The 24124-nt window shown below is 38.6% G+C and overlaps 1 protein-coding gene across 1 annotated transcript; it reads right to left on the minus strand.

Annotated features, from left to right (window-relative positions):
- Positions 1-1378: 1378 nt before the first annotated feature.
- LOC109016678 (protein TIC 22-like, chloroplastic) lies at positions 1379-11553 on the minus strand. Its single transcript, XM_035692521.1, has 7 exons — positions 10860-11553; positions 6555-6629; positions 4564-4620; positions 2127-2186; positions 1967-2047; positions 1865-1900; positions 1379-1680 (listed from the first exon to the last, which is right to left on the minus strand). The coding sequence occupies exons 1-7, from the start codon at positions 11421-11423 to the stop codon at positions 1600-1602; spliced, it is 954 nt and encodes a 317-aa protein (XP_035548414.1). The 5' UTR covers positions 11424-11553; the 3' UTR covers positions 1379-1599.
- Positions 11554-24124: the final 12571 nt, after the last annotated feature.

Consider the following 24124-nt stretch of genomic DNA (forward strand, 5'->3'; position numbering starts at 1 on the left):
ATGGACCAACATCTTATTACAACACTTCAGCCAACCCTAGCCAAGAGTAAACACATTTGTTTACTTTTATAGACATTATACCTGCTTTCTTCTAGGGTAACTTAATGGAATAGGGAATTGTTACGCATCAGCCGGAAGCCGCAACACACCTCACATCAGTTTTTATTTTTATTTTTTTTATTTTTTTTTATTTTTTTTACACTCAATACGTTGAGTGCGCTACGGCTTCCGGCTGATACAAATGTTTTCTCAATGGAATAAGTGGCAAAGAATGCACCCAAGATGATGATGGTATTGAGTTAACTCTAACATAACCTATTTAATTAAACTAATCAGATCACTCCATGTTAAGTTCACTGAATAAGCTTCTAAAGCTGTCTATCTCAAATGCTGGACCTTTACATGGAAATGGTGAAAGGATAAAACATTATTATGTTAGCTAATTTTGAAGAGAGCAACTTGAGGCCAGTCGGGTGATTTGCTTCAATTTACATCAGCAAATCATAAGCTACCACGTAGGAAATGCAGCAAATTACAACATAGACTCGTACACATGTGATTATTTTTCTTTTACAGTTCTGCTCTTCCCCCATCCTCCGTCACTCTCTTTCTTTCTCTCCCTCCCTCCCTCCCCCCACCCCGTGACCTGCTCTCTCCCTCATCAATATACTGTCTAAATTGATATTTTGGACCCCTTCACTGCTTGTCTTATTATACATATACTGGTTTTTGGCAAATAGAATAATTCTCGTACAGACCTTTAACTTTTGGCATTAGTCTAATATATAGATCGGCATGCTCGTGGTACAGAAAGTTTTATGTTAAGAATGAAAGTATGTTTTCAAGGTTGGCCAACTATGCAAGGACAAGTGATGGGCAATAGGGTATGTTGGTTACGCCAAGGATGGGGAAGCAAATACAACTCAGAGAAGGCCTTCTGCTACTACCTACAACAATGAAGATGGGTTTAATAGGTCTTCGAATCAGAGAAGAATGGCTTTGAATCAGAGATAAAAAGACTTCGAGGGAGAAGATGGCCTTCGAATCGGAAAGATACTGAGACAAAAATGGCTTCAAGGGATAAGAAGGGCTTCTGGCAGGGCCCCGCGGGGGGGTGGAAGCGAGAGGGGAGAAGGGAAAAGGGAGAGGGTTACTTCATATGCCGACCCTCTATAATTACCTTGGATATACTACGTGTTGGGTTTTCATTGGTGGGTGTAAAAGCAAAATACACACCCGACCGACCGATTTGAAGGTTTTCCCAATTTTGAAACACCTGGTTTCTAAAGTGAATATTCAAGATCAAGCCATTGATTGATTGTATGTAGATGTCAAGCCTGTAAGCTATACTTAATTCAGGGAAAGAAAACAGAGAAAATAAAGATAGCCAAATTTGTCTCGCAGTCAATAAAATATAGCATACTTCACATTGCTGAGGTGGTACATGATTGTACCCGTTTGCTTGCTAGTTATATGTCCAGTCCCTCTACATGAACGATGTGAGATGATCCCAAAATCAATCATGAGACACCGTTCTCATATTATCACTTAATTGATGATCTACATGAAGATGTCACGACCAACTCATTTTGTAATTGCCTATCTGCGGGTGGGATCAGTAGAAATATCGAAACCAGGAGGTATGAAAACAACGTCATCCCAATTTGGAGTAGAACTCTCCTGCAAAATATTAGATGGCTTTTAATATTTCATACAGCGCCATTAATTATGCAGGAGACAAGAAACAAACATCCAAGAAAACAAACGAGGCAAATAAGCTTACAATCTTATTTCAAATGAAAACCATCTTCTGGCCAACTGACCAGAGGAAGAAAAGCAAAACTTCCAAAAGAAGGCCCCTTACCTTCATTCCCTTGAGAACTTCCTCAAGAACAGCAACCTACAAGATAAAATAAAGTAAGTGAATAGAACAAGCTTCGCAAGGCATAGAAATTAGGAAACCTACCTGAATGTTTCCTCGTTTGTAAGCAGGATTTATTTGATTCTGCTCCTTGGCAGCCCTTAGAAGGGAATTCTCCAAATCCTCCTACAAATAATAAGGAAAAGAATTATAACATGACAGAATTAGAATACTGCATGTTGAAATGGCCATCTTTCTCAACAACCTTTCTGAAAAAAGCTGGACGATAGCTCTTGTTTTCGCTCCTCAGAATCAAGCTCCTTGACTGAAATCCAAAGATTTAAAATAGAAGTGCAAAATCAAGATTGAATGTACATATCTGGGGACCAAAGTAAATCTTATAGTTACAACAGAGAGCCACATCTTAAGGCTGAAGACTTGTCCATTTGTCTATACTATTTATACGTATGAATATGCAGACATACCAAATCAATCTTAATGAACTTTTTGAAATGAACCATGATCTGAAATAGCAAACCAACTAAGCGAAGTGAGACGGCACCGTCTTGTGCAATGCAACGATAGTTGGCCCTCTATAATCCCACAGAATGAACCAAAACACACCATATTCCCACAATTTCGGGGAGAACAATTCTAACCAAGTGAAGTATTGGGCATCTACAGACATCTGGATCTGAATTGCTTATTTAGCCTGAATGTACAGCAATGTGAAAGATGGCTTCCATCTATTGTAATGTGTCTGGAGGGGCAGGAATGATAGAAATTTTCAGGACCATGAGTCAACAATGGAAGAGCTTAAAACCTTCTTCTGAAATCCCCTGTTTCTTTGGACAGCTGCTGTAAATTTTCATGGGCTGAATTTCATGATTCTTCTACCTTTTTATATTCCTAATCAGGTGCTTCTCTTGTACACACCCTCTATACTTTTTTAAATGGGTAAAAAATTGGATCATTTCTCGATTTGTGCATGTCATCCATTTGCAGATGCATCCTCTATACTTGGGCCAAGCCTTTTGTGTTTTTCAGTAAAATTTTCAACTTCATATAAAAAAAGTTTATTCTGCCTGAAACCCGGGCCTGTCAGTTTTTGAGATTATAGTTTACCGAGTTTCTCAGGCCAGAGTTTCCAAAATAGAAACAGCCAGTTTTTTTTTTTGGACAAGTATGAAACACCCGGTTGTTCAGTGCCAAAAATCAAATGTGTCATAATTGACAATAAACTCATGACCAAGTGCAACACAAAGCATTGAGAACGGAAGGGCCAATTTCAAATTTGCAAATTCAAAATGGACCCATTTTTGGAATCTTTTTTTGATAAGTATAAGAAAATTTCAATGAATCAAGTTGGTAAAGCCCAAGTACACAGTAAGTATACAATAGAGCGCACCTAATTACAGATTAGGAACTAGAAAAAATGATGTAGGCCCTATATGGGAACAAGCATGTCAACTCAACTGTACTTGCTCTGCTATTCTGCCTAAGCCCGACTGAGGAAAAATTACGGGGCGTAAAACAAAAAAATATGCTGATTCAAGTGGACATACTATATTTAATATATCATTTATCCACCATTAAATTAACGACAAATAATATCATTCTCTGCATAGCTTATCCACGCAATACAATTTAAATACTGGTCACAGAGTGCTGTCAACCAATCCCAACTGCCTTATGATTTAGATCCTTAACAGCATATTTCTTTGTTATGATAAATTTATTGAAAAAGCAAGGTTTTGGTTTCCAACAGTTAGAATCTTCCTTTCTTAGGAAAAGGCAACCCTTGGGAATCCCAGCCTATAGGAGACCCCATGTATCAACTGCCACTTTCAGTACCTTACCATGGTGCATTACAAACACTGCAGGATTTCTTATTCTTTTCTGAGCAGACCTTTTCAGTTCAATAAAAAGAAAGTTTACAAAACCATAGTGGCTATCAAATCTATCACATAACATGTTCTCACATTAACTCATAAATTTGACGACTAAGATGACCATAAACATAATAATGTAGACCCTTCAAACATAACTCCATGTATGCATTTGTTTCCTAGTACCCTGCCACATATGTGCAGTCTATGAAAAAAGAAAAACACAAATTGCCATATCCAAATAAATCCATGTCAGCTATGTATCGGATAAGGCTATGGTAGGTATTTTGAAGTGTTATCTTCCTAGACTTAAACTATGATTTTTTTTAATGTAAGTAACAACCACCCCTAGGGGTTGGTTCAAGTGGTAAGAGCCTTTGTGGTATGCTCCCTCCAGATCTAAGATTCAAACCCTTGGGTGCAAACAACTTCTAAGGGTCATCGCATTGGGTGTAAACTATGATTTCTTCTCTCTTTTTTGATAAGTAACTATGATTTCTTACTTGCAGGAAACTCCTTGCTGAGGGCCAAGCACCCTTAGAATTAGTTGGGACTTTGTTCCAGGAGCCAATCAGAAAAATAAAAGAAGCAACCATGACTTTCTAAACTTGATTTGGCTCAACTGTAACTATTAAGGTCGAAAGTGGCAAATGATTCATTATTTTTTTCCTAAATTATTGTGTGTAGTTATATATTTCATTCAATTATTTTAGTAGTTTTTACATGGCTTGAAACATTCCTTGTTATTTCATTAATCAATATATATACAAAGATAACTGAAAGAGTGGGAATTGGGTATTGCTAGAAAGGAACCTGGAAAACTGGAACGCCAGAGAAGCCATCGTCAGTAATACCAACCTCTTCCATCACCTACACAGAAAAAAAATATATATATATATATATATATATTCATGTACAATGCAGACACCGCTATATAGTGATTAAAGTAGGTAAAATCAACAAATATTCATGCGTAAAAAATTATTTTAAAAATCGGAACAAAAATATACATTTTTGGCTGAGATCAACCATATAATTTTTGAGCTTACGTTTCTGAAGACAATTATCGGTGTAAAATTTATAAGAATCACTATATGAGCTGTTCAAATATTCTTTATATCATTTATTAGAGATCTTTTGAGAATATATTTTAATATATGATCCTGCATATAACGATTATGATGTGAGCTCAAAAGTAGGCTTCGGTAAATGGATTCTAAAGAATTATAAAATTAATCATAAAATTTTCAGCTGAGAAAGTGTCTCAGATTTCTGCCAATACTGGCTGAGGTAGATGAATTCATTTTGATGCTCAGTCAACTGCCTACCCGTTAAAGCACATTCAAATAGGCATTGATGAAGTGATCGTATTCCTCCTTCAAGGAGGAGGAGGATGGTGGTAAGGGAACAAACATTAAAAAAACAAAATACAGTACCTCACCTTATGTCATATACTGAACAGGTAGCACTCTACCAAATGAGTACTTGCTGTGGGGTGTAACGTTTCACCTCAACCATGGGAAAGAGCAGGTTTGGTAGTTCTCTATTGTAAGTTAATTAGGGTCACACCAAGAGAAATTGTTGCAGTTAATCATGGTTAGCTTCATAGCAACAAGTGTTCTTTAAGGATTTCCTAACCATTTCATGATGATATTTCACGGATAAACAGAACTTTGGATTGTCTATGTTGCTCATGGTTGTACTTATTGACTCATGCCGGGTGTACAGTCAAAACTAAAAAGAAACCTAATTGTTTCATCTGATATCGACTTCATAAATCCCTGTTTGCCAAAATGAACAGCTAAGGGAATTGAACAGTGAGTATCAAGGTTTTGAAAATTCTAGTCACTATATTCCCTTGCATAAAGTTTAGTATTCATTCCTATGATTTTATCCAACTTTTGATAAGCCCATGTATTGGCCTAAGAAAAGGAAAAGATGAATCATCTTCTTACTTTTACGAATCTAGCAAGTGAATATCGTTTTTTCTCTAGAGTGATTGCTTGAGTTAAGCCTTCTTGAATAGTTTTGAGTCCTGATTTTCAGTCCATGGATCATCTTTCAGGTCTTAGAATGAAAGTGTTGGTGCTGAGGACAAGTGTCAAATATCGTCATATATTTACATATGTTTTGAATAGCAACGAACAAACCAATTGATGTATTTTTGCCAGGCATTTCCTCAGAAAGTGTTTCATAAGATTTCTACAGACAACAAAAGCTTCTGTTGGGAGGGAAGGAAAAAAGGTCTCTGTTCTACCGTTACTGTCTATAGATGAAAGTCAGGACTAGAATGAAAGCTCAGAAACATACAATTTTCTAGAATTTTTCGCTGAAGGTAAATAAACCATGACAACTTCAACCTGCTCCGTTGGAGTTTAGGGTGGGTGATTATATTTATACTTCAAAGTTCAGCCCTCTCAATATTGGATCAATCGCAGCTTACATTACTATCCCAAAATTATTTAGATCAAAATAACATATTCTTATAGCAATTCTCACGTTAGCACACTTGAAATAATGAAAAGAAATGAAACTGATGGGAAAATGTATTTTTAATTTAATCGTCAATAGGTACTGTGACGAGCTATATTTATAGTACATGCAGGCAGGCACATACACAATTACAAAACTAGGCAGGTCAGATAGTTATCAGTTTCATGAAACACATGCGTTAGAATGCCTATGGTTTTCGCCTAATAAATACAAGCACAAGTAGACTTCCAATAAAAATGTCCAAATTAAGTCAATCGCCAAAAGCACAAATGTATATTTTTTCATCAATTTTAGACAACTAAACCACTTACCCTAAGTGCGTTTTCGACTTGCGAAGACTCCGGGATCAACCTGAAGGCCACCCCATTATGCTTCAACTGAAAAACCTGTCGGAAAGCATAAAAGGAATTAAGGTCCGTTTGAGAACACAATTGTTCTCAAGTATTCTCAGATATTTCCTTTCCAAACATCACCTAAACACAAAAACACTTTTCAATTTCAAATTATAAGAAATAGAGTTTTGCTATCCACTGGGGAATAAGTACAACCAAAAGTTTTCTCTCCGTACCACCAATAGTTTTCTGAACAAACAAAAACTCCGATGAGGCTTGGTGGGATTAAGCGGTGAGATCATGACTGAGCAGTGAGTTGTAGGGTCGCATAGTAGGATGGGGTTCAGAAGAACTTTAGTTATAGAATCGAAAACATTTCGTTTGAGGAAGGGAGGGAGGAAGGACGCTCCTTGCTCATTACAGAAAGTAGCTGGAAGATAGTTAAGGAAGTGAGACTTGGGATGGTTACGGTGCAATGGTTTGCAAAAGCATTAGAGCGTGTGAAGGGGGGGGGGGGCAAAGGATTTTTATACCACATCAAGGGAGGGTGCCAGAGTTTCATTGCACAAAGGTGCTCAAATGTCAATGGCCGTTTCATGGCAATAGTAGAATACGATAGGGGTGGAAGGCGAAATTTTATCTTTGTACCAAAAGACATGGCGGGGACGGGGTGGAGGAGGATGGAAAATGCGTTGAGGGAGGCCATTTCAGGGGAGGGGATCGTGTGTCGTAACTAGGGCGAAGTATCACAGAAACCGTCAGGGATGGGAAGCCAAACACAAAGTCGGTCGTAGAAGGAGGCCCTAGTGCAAACGACGGCGCCGATGCAGTCCCAAGTGCAATATTCATGTGGCGGGGCTGGTGGTGGTAGAACTCAATAGCAAACTACGATGAGATGCCTACAAGGGCAGGGAACGGAAATGGCCCGACACACTATGGGTTCAAACTGGGTGCACTGGAAGGGAGGTGGTGGCAGGCCCATTGTCGCTCAGGTAGACGATGGCGTGCACAATACTCTAAAGAACATGCAATCTCAACTGACAGATCTGCAGGAGAAGGTGGCTGCTCTAATACGTTGTGTTGATTGGGATAAGGCTACGGGCTTGGGCTTTGCAGCTAGGAATGATATTGAGCCTAACAAACATATGGGTGTAGGCAAGAAAGCTGGGCTTCAACTCGTGGGGAGTAATAAGCAACCAAGGGACCTAGCAAGGTCTAATGGGCCTCGGGTAGCAGGTTCATCAAATGACCATGAAAAGGCTGGTGGTCCAAAGATACTAAGGGGCCCACGATCCAGGACTATCCGGAGGGAGGCTCCTGACCTTGCCGGCAAAGGTCCTGATAGACGACCATAGCCACAGAACTATAGACGGTGGCTCAAACAATGGACTTGATAGAGAGAGGTGTTGGCGGAATTAGTGTCAGAATTAGAGAGGTTATATTATTGGAGGAGATCTCTTGGCGCCAAAAATCCAGAGCATTGTGGTTGAAAGAAGACAATCGAAGTACGAAGTTCTTCCATAGAGTGGCCAACTCTCATAGGAGAACTAATACTATTGAAATGCTCAATATAGATGGTGTGGCTTGTACAGAGACTCCTATGATTCGAGAGCATGTTGCTGATTTTTTTGAACACTCATTTACTGAACAAGTGGGATGGTGGCCAAAGCTTGATGGACTAGCCTTTGAGTCCATTGAGCCACAAAGTGTTCCATGAGTGGAGAGACCATTTGAGGAGGTGGAGGTTCATGGGGTGGTGAGGAAAATGGTTAAAGATAAACCACCTGGTCCTGATGGTTTCTCTATGGGATTCTTCCAAACATGTTGAGATGTGGTGAAGGAGAATTTAATGAAGGTGGTTTCACGAATTTTTTTCGGTTGGGAAATTTGAAAAACGCTTAAATGCCACTTTTATTGTACTTATTCCTAAGAAGCTTGGGCCAATAGAAGTGAAAGATTATTGACCCATTAGCTTGTAAATGGGGTGCATAAAATCACATCCAAGATGCTTGCAAATCGTCTAGGGGAGGTGTTGGGAAAGATTATTTCCAATAAGGGGATCTTACATGAATTGGATATGGAGAAAGCTTATGATCATGTGAATTGAAACTTCTTAATTTACTTGCTTGGGAGATGTGGTTTTGGTGAAAGGTGTTGTTCGTGGATCAGATGGTGTATCTCAACGGTGAAGTTTTCAGTGTTAGAAAATGGCATCCCAATTGGCTTCTTCAACAGCTCGAGAGGCCTAAGACAAGGTGATCTTTTGTCTCCACTTTTATTTGTCATAGTTATGGAGGCGCTTAGCAGAATGATCTCGGCTTTGGTTGACAGTGGTTTTGTTACTGGTTTCTTGGTTGGTGACCCCAATAAGGGTACTCCTAACATTTCTCACCTATTGTTTGCAAATGATACATTGATTTTTTGTGAGGCAGAACAAAACCAGATACGGGTATTGAAGGCCCTCTTACTTTGTTTTGAAGCAATATTTGGTCTGAAAGTGAACTTCAACAAATCAGAGCTGGTGCCAGTTGGTAATGTTTGCAATATCTGATAGTTGGCTAACATTCTTAAATGTAAGGTTTCCTCTCTTCCCATGAATTACCTTTGTCTTCCTTTGGGGGCAGCATCATGGGCTAAATCGATTTGGAATACAGTGATTGAGAAGATTGAACGTAGATTAACTGGGTGGAAGATATTGTACTTGTCAAAAGATGGTCGAATCACCTTAATCAAAAGCACTCTGTCCAATTTACCAACGTACTTTCTATCTCTATTCCTCATTCCAGTAAGTGTGGCAACTCGGATTGATCGTAATTTCCTTTGGAGTCGTATGAGGGATGAATTCAAATTCCACCTGGTCAAGTGGGATAAGGTATGCTCTCCAATTTCTTCTGGTGGGTAGTCATTAGAAATATAAGGATCTTTAATAAGACTTTACTTGGGAAATGGTTGTGGAGATACACAATGAAACCGGAAACTCTATAGAAGGCAATGATAGACCTTAAATATGGAGGTGTGTGTGTGTGTGTGTGTGTGTGTGTTGGGGGGTTGGGGCACTAGAGAGGTGAGTGAGGCTTATAGAGTGGGAGTTTGGAAGCATATTAGACGAGGGTGGGGGGTTTTTACTCGTCACACTAGACTTATGTTGGGAGATGGTTCTAGGATTAAATTCTGGAGTGACCTATGGTGTGGGGATAACGCCTTTAAGGATGTATTCCTTTCAGTTTTCAGGATTGCTTGTGAAAAAGAAGCTTCAGTAGCTAAAGTTATGGTGCTATCTGGGGATCAAGTCCAATGGAACGTGAACTTTAGTAGGGCTGCCTAATATTGGGAAATTGGTAGCTTTAAGGATTTTTTTTGTCTTTTATACTCAATGAGACTGAACATTCAAGGAATTGACAGGTTGTGGTGGATACCAACAGCTTCGTTGGGTAAGATTTTGAAGATTGACAACTTACGGAAATGGGAGGTGATCATAGTAGACTGGTGCTGCATGTGTAAGCAAAGTGGTGAGACTATGGATTATCTTCTACTGCATTGCGAGGTCACTAGAGAGCTACGGGATGATGTGTTTTGCAGGTTAGAGCTAGCTTGGGTCATGCCTGTCACAGTGGTTGAGTTCTTGGCCAGCTGGACAAATCTAAGAGGTGCCCCCCAAATCACAGTTGTATGGAAAATGGTGCCTATTTGCATCTTATGGTGCATATGGAAAGAGCGAAATGACCGGACATTTGAAGCAAAGAACGCTCTATAGAGGAACTTAGATCACTTTTTGTTATAACATTATTTAGCTTTAGATTTTAATGGCCTTGGCATTCATGACTTTCTTGTTTCTTTTTCTTCTTCCTAGATAGGCACTGACTCGTATATAACTTCTTGTGTACTTGGATTAAGTCTATTATTATTAATACAATTGTCTACTTATAAAAAAAAATTCAAATTTTTAACTTTTTATCTAATCATTACCTAAATATTACAATTTTTTTAAACTTTCAAACAAAATATAAAATCTCACACAACTTTCTCAAGCTTTTAAACAAAAATAATATTAAAAAATTTATTTAAACAATATTTTACCTTTATAATTTTATTCAACTTTTCTCATTCATTTTTCAAAATTTGATAAAATATTTAAATCAAATTATTTCATTGCTATCTTTAAATCATTTAACTACTTTTGACAGATATTCTTAATGTCAAAACGAGCTCTTAGAGTCCACCAATTTCATTCTCCTCCTACACACAGCAAAGCACTAATTACAAAACCGAGATATAACCGCCAACCTTATTCAGAGCAACAGCCACCACTTTGGACCCACTTTGTGATGATGGGTCCATGCTCTGGATATGCTCACGAAGCGCCTCCGCGTCCTCTTTCTTGAAACAAAACAACCCAAGAGATTTCTTGTTTGAGACGCCCGAAATCAACACGAATTCGTCGTTGGCATTGCTCAGCGCGTAGACAGGCACGCCCGCCAGCCGCTCTTCAATGGCCTCGGTCGACAGGGCCACACCCCCACCACCACGAGACTGGGGAACCGGCGTGCGCTGGGTGTTAGGGGGTCCGGCAACCCGAGCCCAAACCGGGTTCTTCCCAGAACAAGAGCCCGAAATCTTGGGGTCCAGGGCATGTCTTGCGTGTTGTTGGAGGTCTGAGAGAGCAGATTGGAGATGGATTTTGAAGGAAGAGGGGTTGGGAAGGTGGTGGAGGAGGTTAGAGCAATGGTGTTGAAAGTTAGAGAAGGCTTGTTGGAGGTTAAGCTGTTGAGGTGGTGGGAAAATTTTGGAGGCGTTGGAGCTTTCGGAGCTCATTTTCCCGGGAAAGGACGGGGGTTTGGAAAAGTTCATTGGAAGTTTGAGTTGGAGCTGAGTCGAGTGACGGAGAGAAGGGTTTTCAAGCGAAGCGAAAAGGGTTTATGGGTGTAGGAAAAATAAATGGTTTTGGCGTTTTGGGTCGGGAAGAGCGACTAATTATCGGGGGTAGTTTTTTCTTTTTTAGGGTGCTACCCGCACCACCCTGCCCCGGTACGGGGGTGGGAATGAAACTGCACTTCATCTTGCCTATGTTTAATTTAGGCCTCGTTTATTTTTGAAGATGAAATAAAATTAAAGTTAAAAAATTAAATAAAATATTATTAGAGTATATTTTTTAATATTATTTTTATTTTGAGATTTAAAAAAATTGAATTATTTATTTTATTTTATATTAGAAATTAGAAAAGTTGTAATAATTAGATGAAATGAGATGAGATGAGATATTTTCTCAAAACAAACGAGGCCTTAGTGATTTATTGAGTATATAATTTTTTTTAGTTTAATTTTTTTTAATTCAAATTATAATATAATATAATTATAAATTTTTTTCAAAAAATATAAACTATTAGAGTTGTATTTTGAATTTTCTTAACCTCCTAAACTAACATTTATACAAAAGATCAAGACAATACAATTGTCATTTTTAAATAATATGAGATTTAACAGTAAGTTGAGCTGAATTCTTACTTTGTCTTATTTACTCCCCTTTTTCTGTTGGCTACCTAGAACCTCAATAAGACCCGTTTTGCCAGGAGAGCGTTTATGGAAAGTTGGTATAAGGTTGAGATATGGATGATAGTAAGTAGGCACTAAAGTGTGAAGTTCTGTTTTGATTGATGACAAAATGAATAGAATGTTTAGATTTAATTCATCTATTAGCTCTAGGTCTGTACCTCCTGATATCATTAATGAGGAAGATTTTTCTATAGAAGAAACTGATTTTGTTGATTTCAATTGATGGAGTATTCCAAAGATTGATAATAAATCTATTTACAAAATCATTTGGGTTCAATCTGCTTTTAAAACTGAATTTAATGTTAAAACTATTGAACAGACTTATGTTATTTCAAAAATCCATGAAAAATGTTGCTTATTTAATAGAAAATCAATTCAAGATTTTCTAGCAAACGGTTACAAGTTTCTACATATTGGTTCTGTTTAGGTTCCTGTCAAACATTTAACAAGGAAATGCATCAACGTTTTTGTTTTACTATGTTTACACGATGCTAGATTTAAAAATCTTGAAACTAGTATTCTTGGAATAATTCAATCTTCTTTGTTTAATGGCCCAGTCCACTTTGATTGTTTCTCTGATTTAACCTTGGCTTTAGATGATCACCATATTTTAAAAGCTCTTACATTGAATATTTTGACTTTTGGTTATAACATGGAAGAAGGTAGTAAGCCTTTTGCTATTGTTTACTGAATTTATTATCGACTTTTAAAAATTAATTTAAATCCAAAAGCTATTTTGAAATCTTCAAGAAATAAAACTTTGTTAATCCAAACTTATACCCTTGATGCAAATATTCAAGTTCCGAAAATGATTTATTGGAAAGATATTTCTCTTCTCAATGAATAGACTTTAGAACATGAAGTTCCACCAACTAAAGCATGTGCTGATGAAATCAATCTTGGTTATATTCAACAATATTTAGATGGTACTGTTAAAATTAGTTTTGATCCACCTCTAGTGCCCAGTGCAAGAAGAAATTCTTTGGCAGGATCTAGATCTTCTTTTGTTGGTTCTGTTTCTGATGATCCAATAAGACGAGACCAAAATCTCAAAAAATTCCTGGAAGATTCAGCCAAAACAGTCTAACCTACTAATCCTGATTTAAAACTGAAAGGTATTTCAACAGCCTCTCAGGTAACCTCTGCTTATTACTCTACCAAGGATGTTGAAACATCGAAGGGTAAATCCATAAAGAACGAAGCTGACAAAGAATAAGAAGATGCTTCATCTTTATCTCCTACAGCTTCATATATGGTTGCGCCTATTCATCACAATCAGCTTACTGTGATAAATAGACCTTTTGAATTTGATTTAATTGCTCTTGTTAATGAATTTAGTTCACAATAAAATCATGATAGAGGAAATCTTATCATGCTATTTTTTCTGCTTCAAAAAAATTAGGTATTAAGAGAAAATGGAAAGAAAAAAATTAATGACCTTAAAAAACATATACTTTTATTTGATTTTGTTGAAAACTATTATGTTCCTAAAAATAACTTGAATGTTGTTAAAACTAATTTTGTCAAGGAAGAATGAAAGACAATTGTTAATACTAGTCACCCTCCTTTAGAGATAGTACTTATTTCCCACAAGGGATCTGAAGTAGTTGTTTCTCCTTTCAAAATTCCTATAACTGAGTCCAAAGATTCTAAAGAAACTATTATTCTGCAAGAAACAAAAAAGATTATTTATCAAAATAATTTTGTCAATCTTGCTCTTCAAACTATTGGACACCAGTTAGACTGGATTGAAGAAAATGTAGAAAAACCTATTTCTACATTAAAATATGCTTCAAAAACTATTGAAAAACATTTTGATTATTTTACCACAGGATTGGCCGAAAATTGATTTTCAAAACACACAGGCCAAGACCCTTGATAAAATTAATCAAATGCTTGCTGATCTAAAGAAGGAACAACCTTCTACCAGTGCTTTAAACAACAATAAAAAAGAAGTTTCTATCGAAACTACAGACGAATCATCTTAAGATGATTCCTCTACTAATGACATTTACTTAGTTGAAAAGAATTTTCAAGATCTTGATATAAAACCAGGGATAGCCAAAATCTCTTCAAAAGGACCCATGCCCATGAATCTGACAAAGAACTGGTATTCCATACCTACTCCCCCTGATTTACAATTTGGAGAAAAAGTTTTCCAAACCCAATCTTCTTATTCTGCTGACAAAGTTTACGAATGAAATATTGATGAATTATCTGAACAATAGATCCTTAATACCATGAGTAAAATGTCTTTGGTTTCAAATGCTTATATTAACAATAATATTAGACAATCTGATATTGTTATTAATTTAACTAATGGGTTTTCCGGTGTGCTTCGCAATTGGTGGGATAAGTATCTCACTACTGAAGTAAAGGAAACCATTCAGAATGCTGTCAAGCGTAATGACGAAGGGTTAACTATTTTTTATGAATCTGCAGGAATGACATTTTATGATGGTGTCAATACTTTGATTTATACTATTATCAAACATTTTATTGGAACTCCTTCCAATATCACTAATCGTATTAGTGATTATTTGAATAATTTGCAATATCGTCATATGTCTGATTATTGATGGTATCAAGATGTTTTTATGTCCAAAGTAATGCTTAGAGATGATAGTCATAAACCTTACTGGAAAGAAAAGTTCATTGATGGCCTACCTCATTTATTTGCTCATAAGGATAAGGATGAACTTACTGATAATTCGAGATTTCTTAATTATGAAAATTACACTTATAGTGATATTTTTAGTACTATTGAGAAACTTGGTATCAGTATGTGCAATGATCAAAGGATACTTCGTCAACAGATGAAAAATAGCAAGAAAGCCAAATATGATATGAGAACTTTTTGTGAACAATTTGACGTTCCTCCTATTGCTCAATCTAGACGAAAACAAAAATATTTTACCAAGTTCTCTAAACCTCATGGTGGGACAAGGAGAAAATCCCTTGGTGATTTTTATAAAAAACTCCTAATAAGTCTTTTCTTAAGAAAAAGAATTTTCAAACATTTTCAAAAGGAAAGTGTTTTAACTGCGGCAAATTTGGACATTTCGCAGATAAGTGTCTTAAGAAGCCCAATAAACTAAAAAACAAGCTTAATCAGTTGAATATTAATGTCAATGACCAAGAAGAATTGTTTAGGCTCCTACAAACACAGTCTTCTGTGTCATTTGACATCCATGAGTTTAGTTCTAGTGATTCAGAGTATCACTCAGAAACTAAACCCTCAGATTCCCCCAATATTAAGCTTGATTGTAATTACAATGATTCTTGTTGTAAATCTTTGGATAAAATAATCAATGTTCTAACCAAAGCTGAAGAACAAGAAAATCTTTTATTAACTTTGATTTTTCAAATTACTAATCCGAAGCTTAAGGAAGAATACATTCACAAGCTCAAGAAGACAATGGTTCGACAAGAACCAGAGACTTCCAAACAAAAAATCAGTTTTCAAGACACTTTAGAGAGGTTTCAAAAGAAAAAATCCAAAAATGTTTCTACTAATGATTTACAACATGAAGTTAATAACATTAAAAAGGAAATTATTGAACTCAAATTTGAGATTGATAATCTCAAATCTGAAAATGATTATTTAAAACAATAATTTTTGTGTTTTAAAATTGATAAACAACTTGATCAATATATCTTTTCTGATAATAACAAACAAATGATTCTGGTTCAAGCCAAAAGGAACAGGCTATTGATAACCAGATATGTTTGATTCGGCATACTATTCCTCTTAAATGGTTTTCAAGAGTTACTATTATTGTTTGCCATGAATTTCAATTTTTTGTTGTTGCTATGATTGATTCTGCATCGCATATGAACTTTATCCAAAAAGGATTAATACCTAGCAAGTATTTTGAGAAATCCACAGAAAGATTATTCACGGCAAATGGATCTCAAATGAAGATCAATTATGAGCTAAATACTGCTCATGTTTGCCAAGATAATGTCTATTTTAAAATTCTTTCTGTACTTGTTAGAAATATGTCTGACAAGGTTATTCTAGGAATACCTTTTATTTCTTCTTTATATCCATTTCTTTCTGAAAAATATAGTATTACTATCGATCCTTTTGGACAGAAAGTTAAGTTTAAATTTACTTCAAGATTTGAAATTAGTACAGATAAAAGTCTGAAATCTTTACTTTCTGTAAAAAACAAACATTTGAACTTCTTTCAACAAGAAATCAAATACAAAAAAATTTTAGAACAATTATCTAGTACTTTACTCCAATCAAAGATTGATGATTTCAACAAGCAATTAATTTCACAGATTTGTTCTGATCTTCCAAATGTCTTCTGGCATAGGAAGAAACATGTTGTTACTTTACTTTATATTAAATATTTTTGTGAAAAAAATATTCCAACTAAAACTCTACCTATTCAAATGAATAGTGAGACTTTAGAGTTTTGCAAAAGAGAAATCACTGACTTACTTGATAAAAAAATTATTAGACATAGTAAGTCTCCTTAGTCTTGTGCAGCTTTTTATATCCAAAAAAATGCTGAGATTGAGAGAGAAACCCCTCGCCTAGTAATTAACTACAAACCTTTGAACAAAATCTTAAAGTGGGTTAGGTACCTTATCCCCAATAAAAATGACTTGATTCATAGGCTGCCTAATTTTGTGGTCTTCTCCAAGTTTGATTTAAAGTCAGGATTTTGACAGATCCAGATTCATGAATCAGATAAGTATAAGATTGCCTTTACTACCCTTTTGGTCACTACGAGTGGAATGTAATACTTTTTAGTCTTAAAAATGCTCCTAGTGAATTCCAAAATATTATGAACGATATTTTCAACTCATTTACCCATTTTAACATAGTTTACATTGATGATGTTCTCATATTTTCTAAATTTATTGATGAACACTAGAAACATTTGCAATCGTTTCTGAATATCATTAGATTAAATGGTCTTGTTATTTCAACCAAAAAAATTAAATTATTCCAAACCAAGATTAGATTCCTTGGTTATAATATTTCTGAAAGCAAAATCAAACCCATCAATCAGGCCATTGAATTTGCTGACAAATTTCCTGATGTCATTCTTGACAAAACCCAATTGCAGAGATTCCTTGGTTCTCTCAACTATATTGCAGATTTCTACCAAGACATGAGGAAACAGTGTCGCCCTCTATTTGAATGGCTACATGCTAATCCACCACCTTGGTCAGAAATTCATACTAATCTTGTTAAACAAATCAAGACACATGCCAAAACTATTTCCTGCCTTGATATCCTTACTTTTGATTCTTTCAAAATTGTTGAAACCGATGCCTCAAACATTGGTTTTGGTGGTATTCTGAAACAAATTATTTCACCAAGCTCTTTTGAACAAATTGTTCAATTCCATTCTGGAATCTGGAATATTGCATAGAGTAATTATAATAGTATTAAAAAAGAAATTCTATCTATTGTACTATGTATTTTTAAATTTCAAAATGATTTACTTAATAAAAAATTCTTATTACATATTGATTGCAAAAGTGCTAAATATGTATTAGAAAAAGATGTTCAAAACATTGCATCCACACATATTTTTGCTCGATGACAAGTTATTTTATGTGTTTTTTATTTCGATATTGAATATATTAAAGGATCTGGCAACTCGATTTCTGATTTTCTTACCCGTGAATTCTTACAGAAAACGTGAGCAAGAAAAATGAAAAGAAAAACAAACCCCTGCTCCTCCTAAACTCATAAAAAATGAACCTGCTTCAACATTAGAAATTGCCAATAGGTTTACCACCCTCGGCAAAGTAATCCAACCTACTTCTTTTGCTTTAGCTGTTTCAACACCTCATGATCCATATGCCAAACTCATTTCCTAACCACCTAGAAATTCCTCCCTACTTCAAAAACAGTCTACATTAGAAAACTGTTTTTGTGGAATTTGTTTTATATTGAACCAAATCGGTCCATATATACAGATCCTTTTCAAATTGCTTCAAATTATTTTCCCCCAGGGTTCCATTGGATACTTGAAAATTCAGGGTCATCACAGCAACATGTGAAGTTTAAAGTCCTGACCTAAATTTCAGGTGGCCCGCCTTGAACCATTATTCTCCCGCGTGAAGGATTGGTTCAAGAAGTTTTTTTTTTTAACTTTTTTTTTTTTTGTCGGGATGAGGTTGGGAGTTCCCTACCAGAAGTTCCTCGTCCAGGCCTTATGGGGGGTCGTCCCTGACGATAAGGAGTTTGTGATAAAAACATTTTGCATGTAAACGAGTTTGCATCAGGAGCATTTATGCCTGGGTACAAGGTCACCAGGAGGAGGTCTGGAGTGAGGCTCTATTGACTAAAGCGAACATCGAACATTTTGTGGTGATGTTGAACCAGTCAAGGGTTTCTAACCTCAACTTCCAGAGAGAGGCCTTCGATTTCTGTGGCAAGAAGGGGCCTTGTAGTCCGACTGCAGAAGGGAAGGATAAAAGGGGCCTTTTGAGGCCATGTGGGGATCTTCAGACTCTAGTAACAGTCTTGGGAGGGAGGCCTTATTCTTGACTGAGAATTTCGAGCCAACCCTCAAGTGCTCTACTTGTCATACAGGTCGGGGTGTTACCCCGACCGACGCAGTAGGTAGAATATACGAGGAGGACAATGACATGGCGTGGCCTATCCTTGCCAGATAGCGTTCAAATACTTATAGAGCAAGTAGAAGCCGATTTCGTAGCGACGATGGGGCATGACCACCCAACTTTTGGCCCGTGGGCCGCTTGGACACAACATCGGGCTTTGGCTCCTACCCAGTCAGGCGGTTAGAATCGGTCCATAGTGTCTAGCCATATAGAGCGGAAACTTGACATGGCCTTCTTCACGACCTTCCTAGACCTCATCTTAGAGGGTTCAATTGACGACAACCTCCCTTTTAAGAGTGTTGAAGGGACACCTTCGACTACAGCTGAGGCGGAGGGGGAATTTTTTAGGGACAGTTGCCCTTCCCATTCCCTCGCCTCCAACATAACTAGTCCTCACTAGTTGTAGACCAGATCGAGGAACTACCTTACTCATCTCCCTCCCTTTCAACATCTTGTCTGAGGTAGGGGCAACGTAGGAGGAGGTGGAAGTAGAGGCTTTGAGCGGGCACCCTGTCGATGAACGTGTGACCCCCATCTGGAGATGTAAATGTTAAGGACATTGCAAAGCCTTTGGTTGACGAGGCGGCTAGCATCGGGGTGGTGGAATCCTTGATTGTAGAGGAGGCTGGCATTGGTAGGCATGTGGGTTCTCCTCGGGGGGTGCTCCTTCAACCATGCTGGGTGTGCTAGCGGGACTAGTGTGCATCGCTCAGAGAGGAGAACAAGGTGACACGAGGGCTTTCAGAGTTGGTCCAAGAGAGGGAGCCACTCGAGTGGAAGCCACTCGCGACATAGCCGGCTAGCTCAAAGGAGTCTTGTCTCCTGTAAGTTTCTTCCATGGGCCACTTTGTTTTGCTTGTTTGCTTGTTTTTTTTTTTTTTTCCCGATTCTGATGCCTACGTGCCCCAAGGAATCGATCATCTAGCATTTTGGATTGTTGATGGGAGGATCGACTTAGAATGGGAGGCATGTGGGCTGTGAGCTTTCACTGTCCAGGGCCATGAAGAGGCACTCCAGGCTCGGGTGGAGAGAGATGGCTTAGTCAAGGCCTTCGTCAAGATCAATCAGCGCTGGCGCAAGAAGCAGATGGGGTATTCCCTCCTTCGCGACAAGGTGGCTCGCCTCAAAGGTGAGTTTGTCAAGAGGGACGAGGAGATAAGTTGTTTCCATCTTGAGGCCAAGCAACTAGGGGAGGAGTGAGATGACAATAAGGACAGGATATCCTGACATCGAGTTGGTAGAGTTAAGAGAGCGTTGCCAGCGGCATGACGAAGTCATCCAAGAGATCAAGAAATCCCTCCAGAACATGGTAAGGTAGCATGCATTGGAGCTCAGAGAGCATAGGCAACTTAAGGATGAGGTCGAATCTCAGGACTGACTAATCGTGGGACTTAACGACTCCCTCCGGTGGAGTCGAGAATAGATCTGATCCCAGGATAGAGAACTCGGGGCCCTAAGATCCAAGCTAACCTTGACCAAGGGAGAGATCGTCTCCTATGACCTTCAAGTTGCCTCTTTGGAGGCCAAGCTGGCCTCCTCCCAAGAAGATCTGATGTAGATCTCCACTAAGTTAATGGCGGTTTGGGTTGTCCGCAATAGGGCTATGACACCGGGACAACTAGAAAAGGTGCGAGACTTCTTCTTGAGAACCCTAAGGCGAACCTCCTTGAACTTGACCTGAAGACCTTGCGTCTCAATAGTTCCTCGACTCCTTGGGCAGTGATATGATGCCTGATGCCTGATGCCTCTGGCTCTTCATTTTTGATCTGTTAATAACACTTGTATACATGTGTTTATTATCATTTTATTCCATTATTATGCCTTCCACCTCCCATTAATGTGGATGCATAATGAACTTTGTACTTTGAAACACTTGAATATAATGAATGTGACTACGGACATCCTTTCTTCCTGCCATTACAAATTTACATGTTTGTGGTTTCCTCGCCCGTTATTGTTTTTACAATTTCCATGTTCTTCCCCTCGATCCGACTTAGGGTTCGGTTGAGTCTCCACCACAACGCGTCTCTTGTAAGTGTGCATGCTGCTCTTTAAGGCTCAAAATGGGTTGTGGTCCTAGAACAAGCCAGTTGCAAACGCTGGATGTATGTTATATATTCGGACGGGAGATGGACTCGATCACGCCGGGTGACGAGGAGGGATTGAGACACGTGGGAGAGATGTTCCCTCCTCTAATCATTGAGGTGCAAGCTCGCAGTATCAACTTAGATAACTAGGTAGAAGATGGACTCGACTGCGTTAGGTGATGATGAGAAACTAGGAAACTTGGGAGATGTGTTCCCTCCTATAATTACCATGGTGCGAGCGCGAAGTATCGGCTTAGATAACCAGGCGGGAGATGAACTTAACCGCGCTGGGTGGCGAGGGAAGATTGGGACACTTAGAATAGGTGGTCCCTCCTATGATCTTTGGGGTGTGAGCATGGAGTATTGACTTAGATAACCAGGCAGGAGATGAACTCGACCGTGTTCGGTGGCGAGAAAAGATTGGGACACTTGAGAGAGGTGTTCCCTCCTATCATTGTCGGTGTGTGAGCGCAAAGCATCGATATAGATAACTAGTTAGGAGATGGACTTGACTGCGCTCGGTGGTGATGAGAGACTGGGACACTTGGGAAATGTGTTCCTTCCTATGATCGTCGGGGTGCGAGTATGAAGCATCGACTTAGATAATCAGGTGGGAGATGGACTCGACCGCCTTGGGTGGCGAGGAGAGATTAAGACACTTGGGAGAGGTGTTCCCTCCTATGATCGTCGGGGTGTGAGTGTAGAGTATCAACTTAGATAACCAGGCGGGAGATGGACTCAATCGCGTTCGGTGGAGATGAGAGACTGGGACACTTAGAAGCTAAAGATGTTCCCTCTTATGATCGTCGGAGTGCAAGCACGGAGCATCAGCTTAGATAATCAGGTGGGAGATGGACTCGACCACGTTGGGTGGCAAGGAGAGTTTGGGACAGTTGGGAGAGGTGTTCCCTCCTATGATCACTGAGGTGTGAGCGCGGAACATCGACTTAGATAGTTCCTGGGACACGTTAGCAAAGAGGGAATAAGAGAGTACTTTTATTGAAAATCTTGGCTTACATGACCCGAGGTGAATCCCCCATTTTATGGATTTTCTAGACAAAATATTTCCTAAGGTGTTCCGCGTTCCATGGGCATAACATCTCATTTACCTTTGCATCCCTGAGCCAGTATGTTCCGGGTCGATGGAAGATTGTTACCACGTATAGTCCTTCCCACCTTGGCCCAAGCGTCCCTTTTTTTCTTGGGAGGTCACTTTCATTTTCTTTAGCACCAGATCCTCTTCTTTGAAAGATCGGGTTCTGACCCTTCGATTGAGTATTGTTATGTCTTCCTTTTGCTGGCTGCTATTCTTATCTCGACCTCCTATTTCCTCTCTTCCACTAAGTCCAGATTTGCATGCAAACCTTCTTCATTTGTTCTTTTGTTGAAATGTTGGACTCCAAAGCTCGACATGCCTACCTCTACTGGAATAACCCCCTCTCTCCCATATATTAGCGCAAAGGGAGTCTCCTCAGTGGGGTTTTAACTGTGGTACAATACGCACCCCAGGGAGCTCTTCCACCCAGGTTTTGTTGGTCGCCTAGACTTGTTCGTTGGCTTGCGGTGTCCCAGGAATGAATAACTGGCCTTTATGCCTTACTCGTTGCACCAGTTTCTGTAATGGTCAAAATCAAGTTGTCTCTTGTTGTCGGCAATTGTAGCCTAGGGTATGTCATACCAGCACACCAAGGCCTTCCACAGGAATTGAGTTACACCAACTAGGGGTGATACCCGCCCCCTACGGGGCGAGGCCACCCTTCCCCTGCCACCCGCCCCCGCATATGCGGGGGTGGGATTTTTTTCCCGGGACCCCGCCCCCGCCCATGCGGGGGCGGGGTCCCCCGTCCACTGCCCGGGGTGCGGGGGTGGACCCCCACCCGTCCGCACCCCCGCACATGGTACTGGGCCGGAGGCCCAGTACTTTTTTCTGGGCCCTAAATGGCCCAGAATCAGTTTTTGGGCCCCTTTGGGCCCAGAATTCGTTTTGGGCCACTTTGGGCCCATTATTTAGATTAAAAAAAATATAAATTTAAAAACAGAAAAGAAATAATTTTTTTTGATAAGTAGATATTAAGTTTTAACTATTAAATAATTAAGTAATATTCATCACTAAGGCAGTAAGACACTATACTACAATAAATAGTTTACAATTATACAAATTAAGAGAACTAATAAACTATTACACTATTACAAACTCTTCTAAAAAAAATAAATATTACAATTGTATAATTAACTATTGTAGCAACATTACAATAATTGTAAATTAAGAAAATTAATTTTGGGGTGGAGTCGTAGTTGTCAGTTCACTGAGTTGTGTTGAATGTCGATTGCTGTGAGACTGAAAATCAATAAGTTAAAAATAAAAGTTAATAAGTCAAAAAACCTGAAATATTAATAAGTTAAAAATAAAACAAATTAGAATTAAAAAGTTATAAAAATGAAACAAAGTTTTAAATGCAAAAAACAATTAGGGAAGAAATTATGCAAACCATGGCGCAATGGTGAGTCCAATACAAAAGTCATACTGCATCGGAGGTAGCCGTAGACGCCGTCTCTTGTATCACTATAAGTATTAAATTTGAAATGAAATTAATGAATACCAATTAAATGAAAATAAATAAATGAAAATAAGAAATTAGAATAAATACCAGATCCAGACTGATCATCACCCTCCACCTCGACGTCGGCCTCCTCATACTCAAGAACATCCGGAACATGAATTGGAGTTCCCTTGATCCAATTCTGCGTGCAAATCAAAGCCTCCACAGTGGCATGAGCTAATGAACTCGGAAATGAATCTAATACACGTCATCCGGTGCTAAAGGCCGACTCTGAGGCTACTGTGCTAACAGGGATGGCCAAAAGTGTGCGGGCTATCTCTCCAAGTATGGGATACTTCACAGCATTCACCTTTCACCAACTTAATATATCGAAATCTCGTGAAAATGGTAGAATCTCTACTGCTAAGTATCTGTCTATCTTTGACTGAGCCTCTACAGAAGTCCGGAGGAAGGGGGTCTGCTCATACCTTTCACCCCACTCCAATCTACGCCTTTTCCCACTCTCGACTTCAGGAAACTGTGAGCCTGAGGCTGAGGGGGTAGATGTAGGTGCCGCAATATTACCACCCCGCAGGGTGGAAAACTCATCAAATAATCTAGTAAGGGTTTCCCGAATCCTTGCTGCAATAAGCTCCGCCCATACTTGCCCGTACGGAAGGCCCAATCCAAATATCATGCCATCCAACTTATACCTCGGGTCAAAGACGACAGCTACATATAACAAAATATTAGCCCTAGTTAAATCTCCCCAATA

The sequence above is a fragment of the Juglans regia genome, chromosome 7 (assembly GCF_001411555.2).
Source record: "Juglans regia cultivar Chandler chromosome 7, Walnut 2.0, whole genome shotgun sequence".
NCBI classification, from domain to species: Eukaryota; Viridiplantae; Streptophyta; class Magnoliopsida; order Fagales; family Juglandaceae; genus Juglans; species Juglans regia.

Coding starts and splice junctions, on each gene's coding strand:
- LOC109016678 (XM_035692521.1), bottom strand. CDS start 11,423: ATGAACTTTTCCAAACCCCCGTCCTTTCCCGGGAAAATGAGCTCCGAA. Junction 4,621..6,554: donor AAGTCGAAAACGCACTTAGG/GTAAGTGGTTTA, acceptor TTTTCTGTGTAG/GTGATGGAAGAGGTTGGTAT. Junction 1,681..1,864: donor AAGTTCTCAAGGGAATGAAG/GTAAGGGGCCTT, acceptor AATATTTTGCAG/GAGAGTTCTACTCCAAATTG.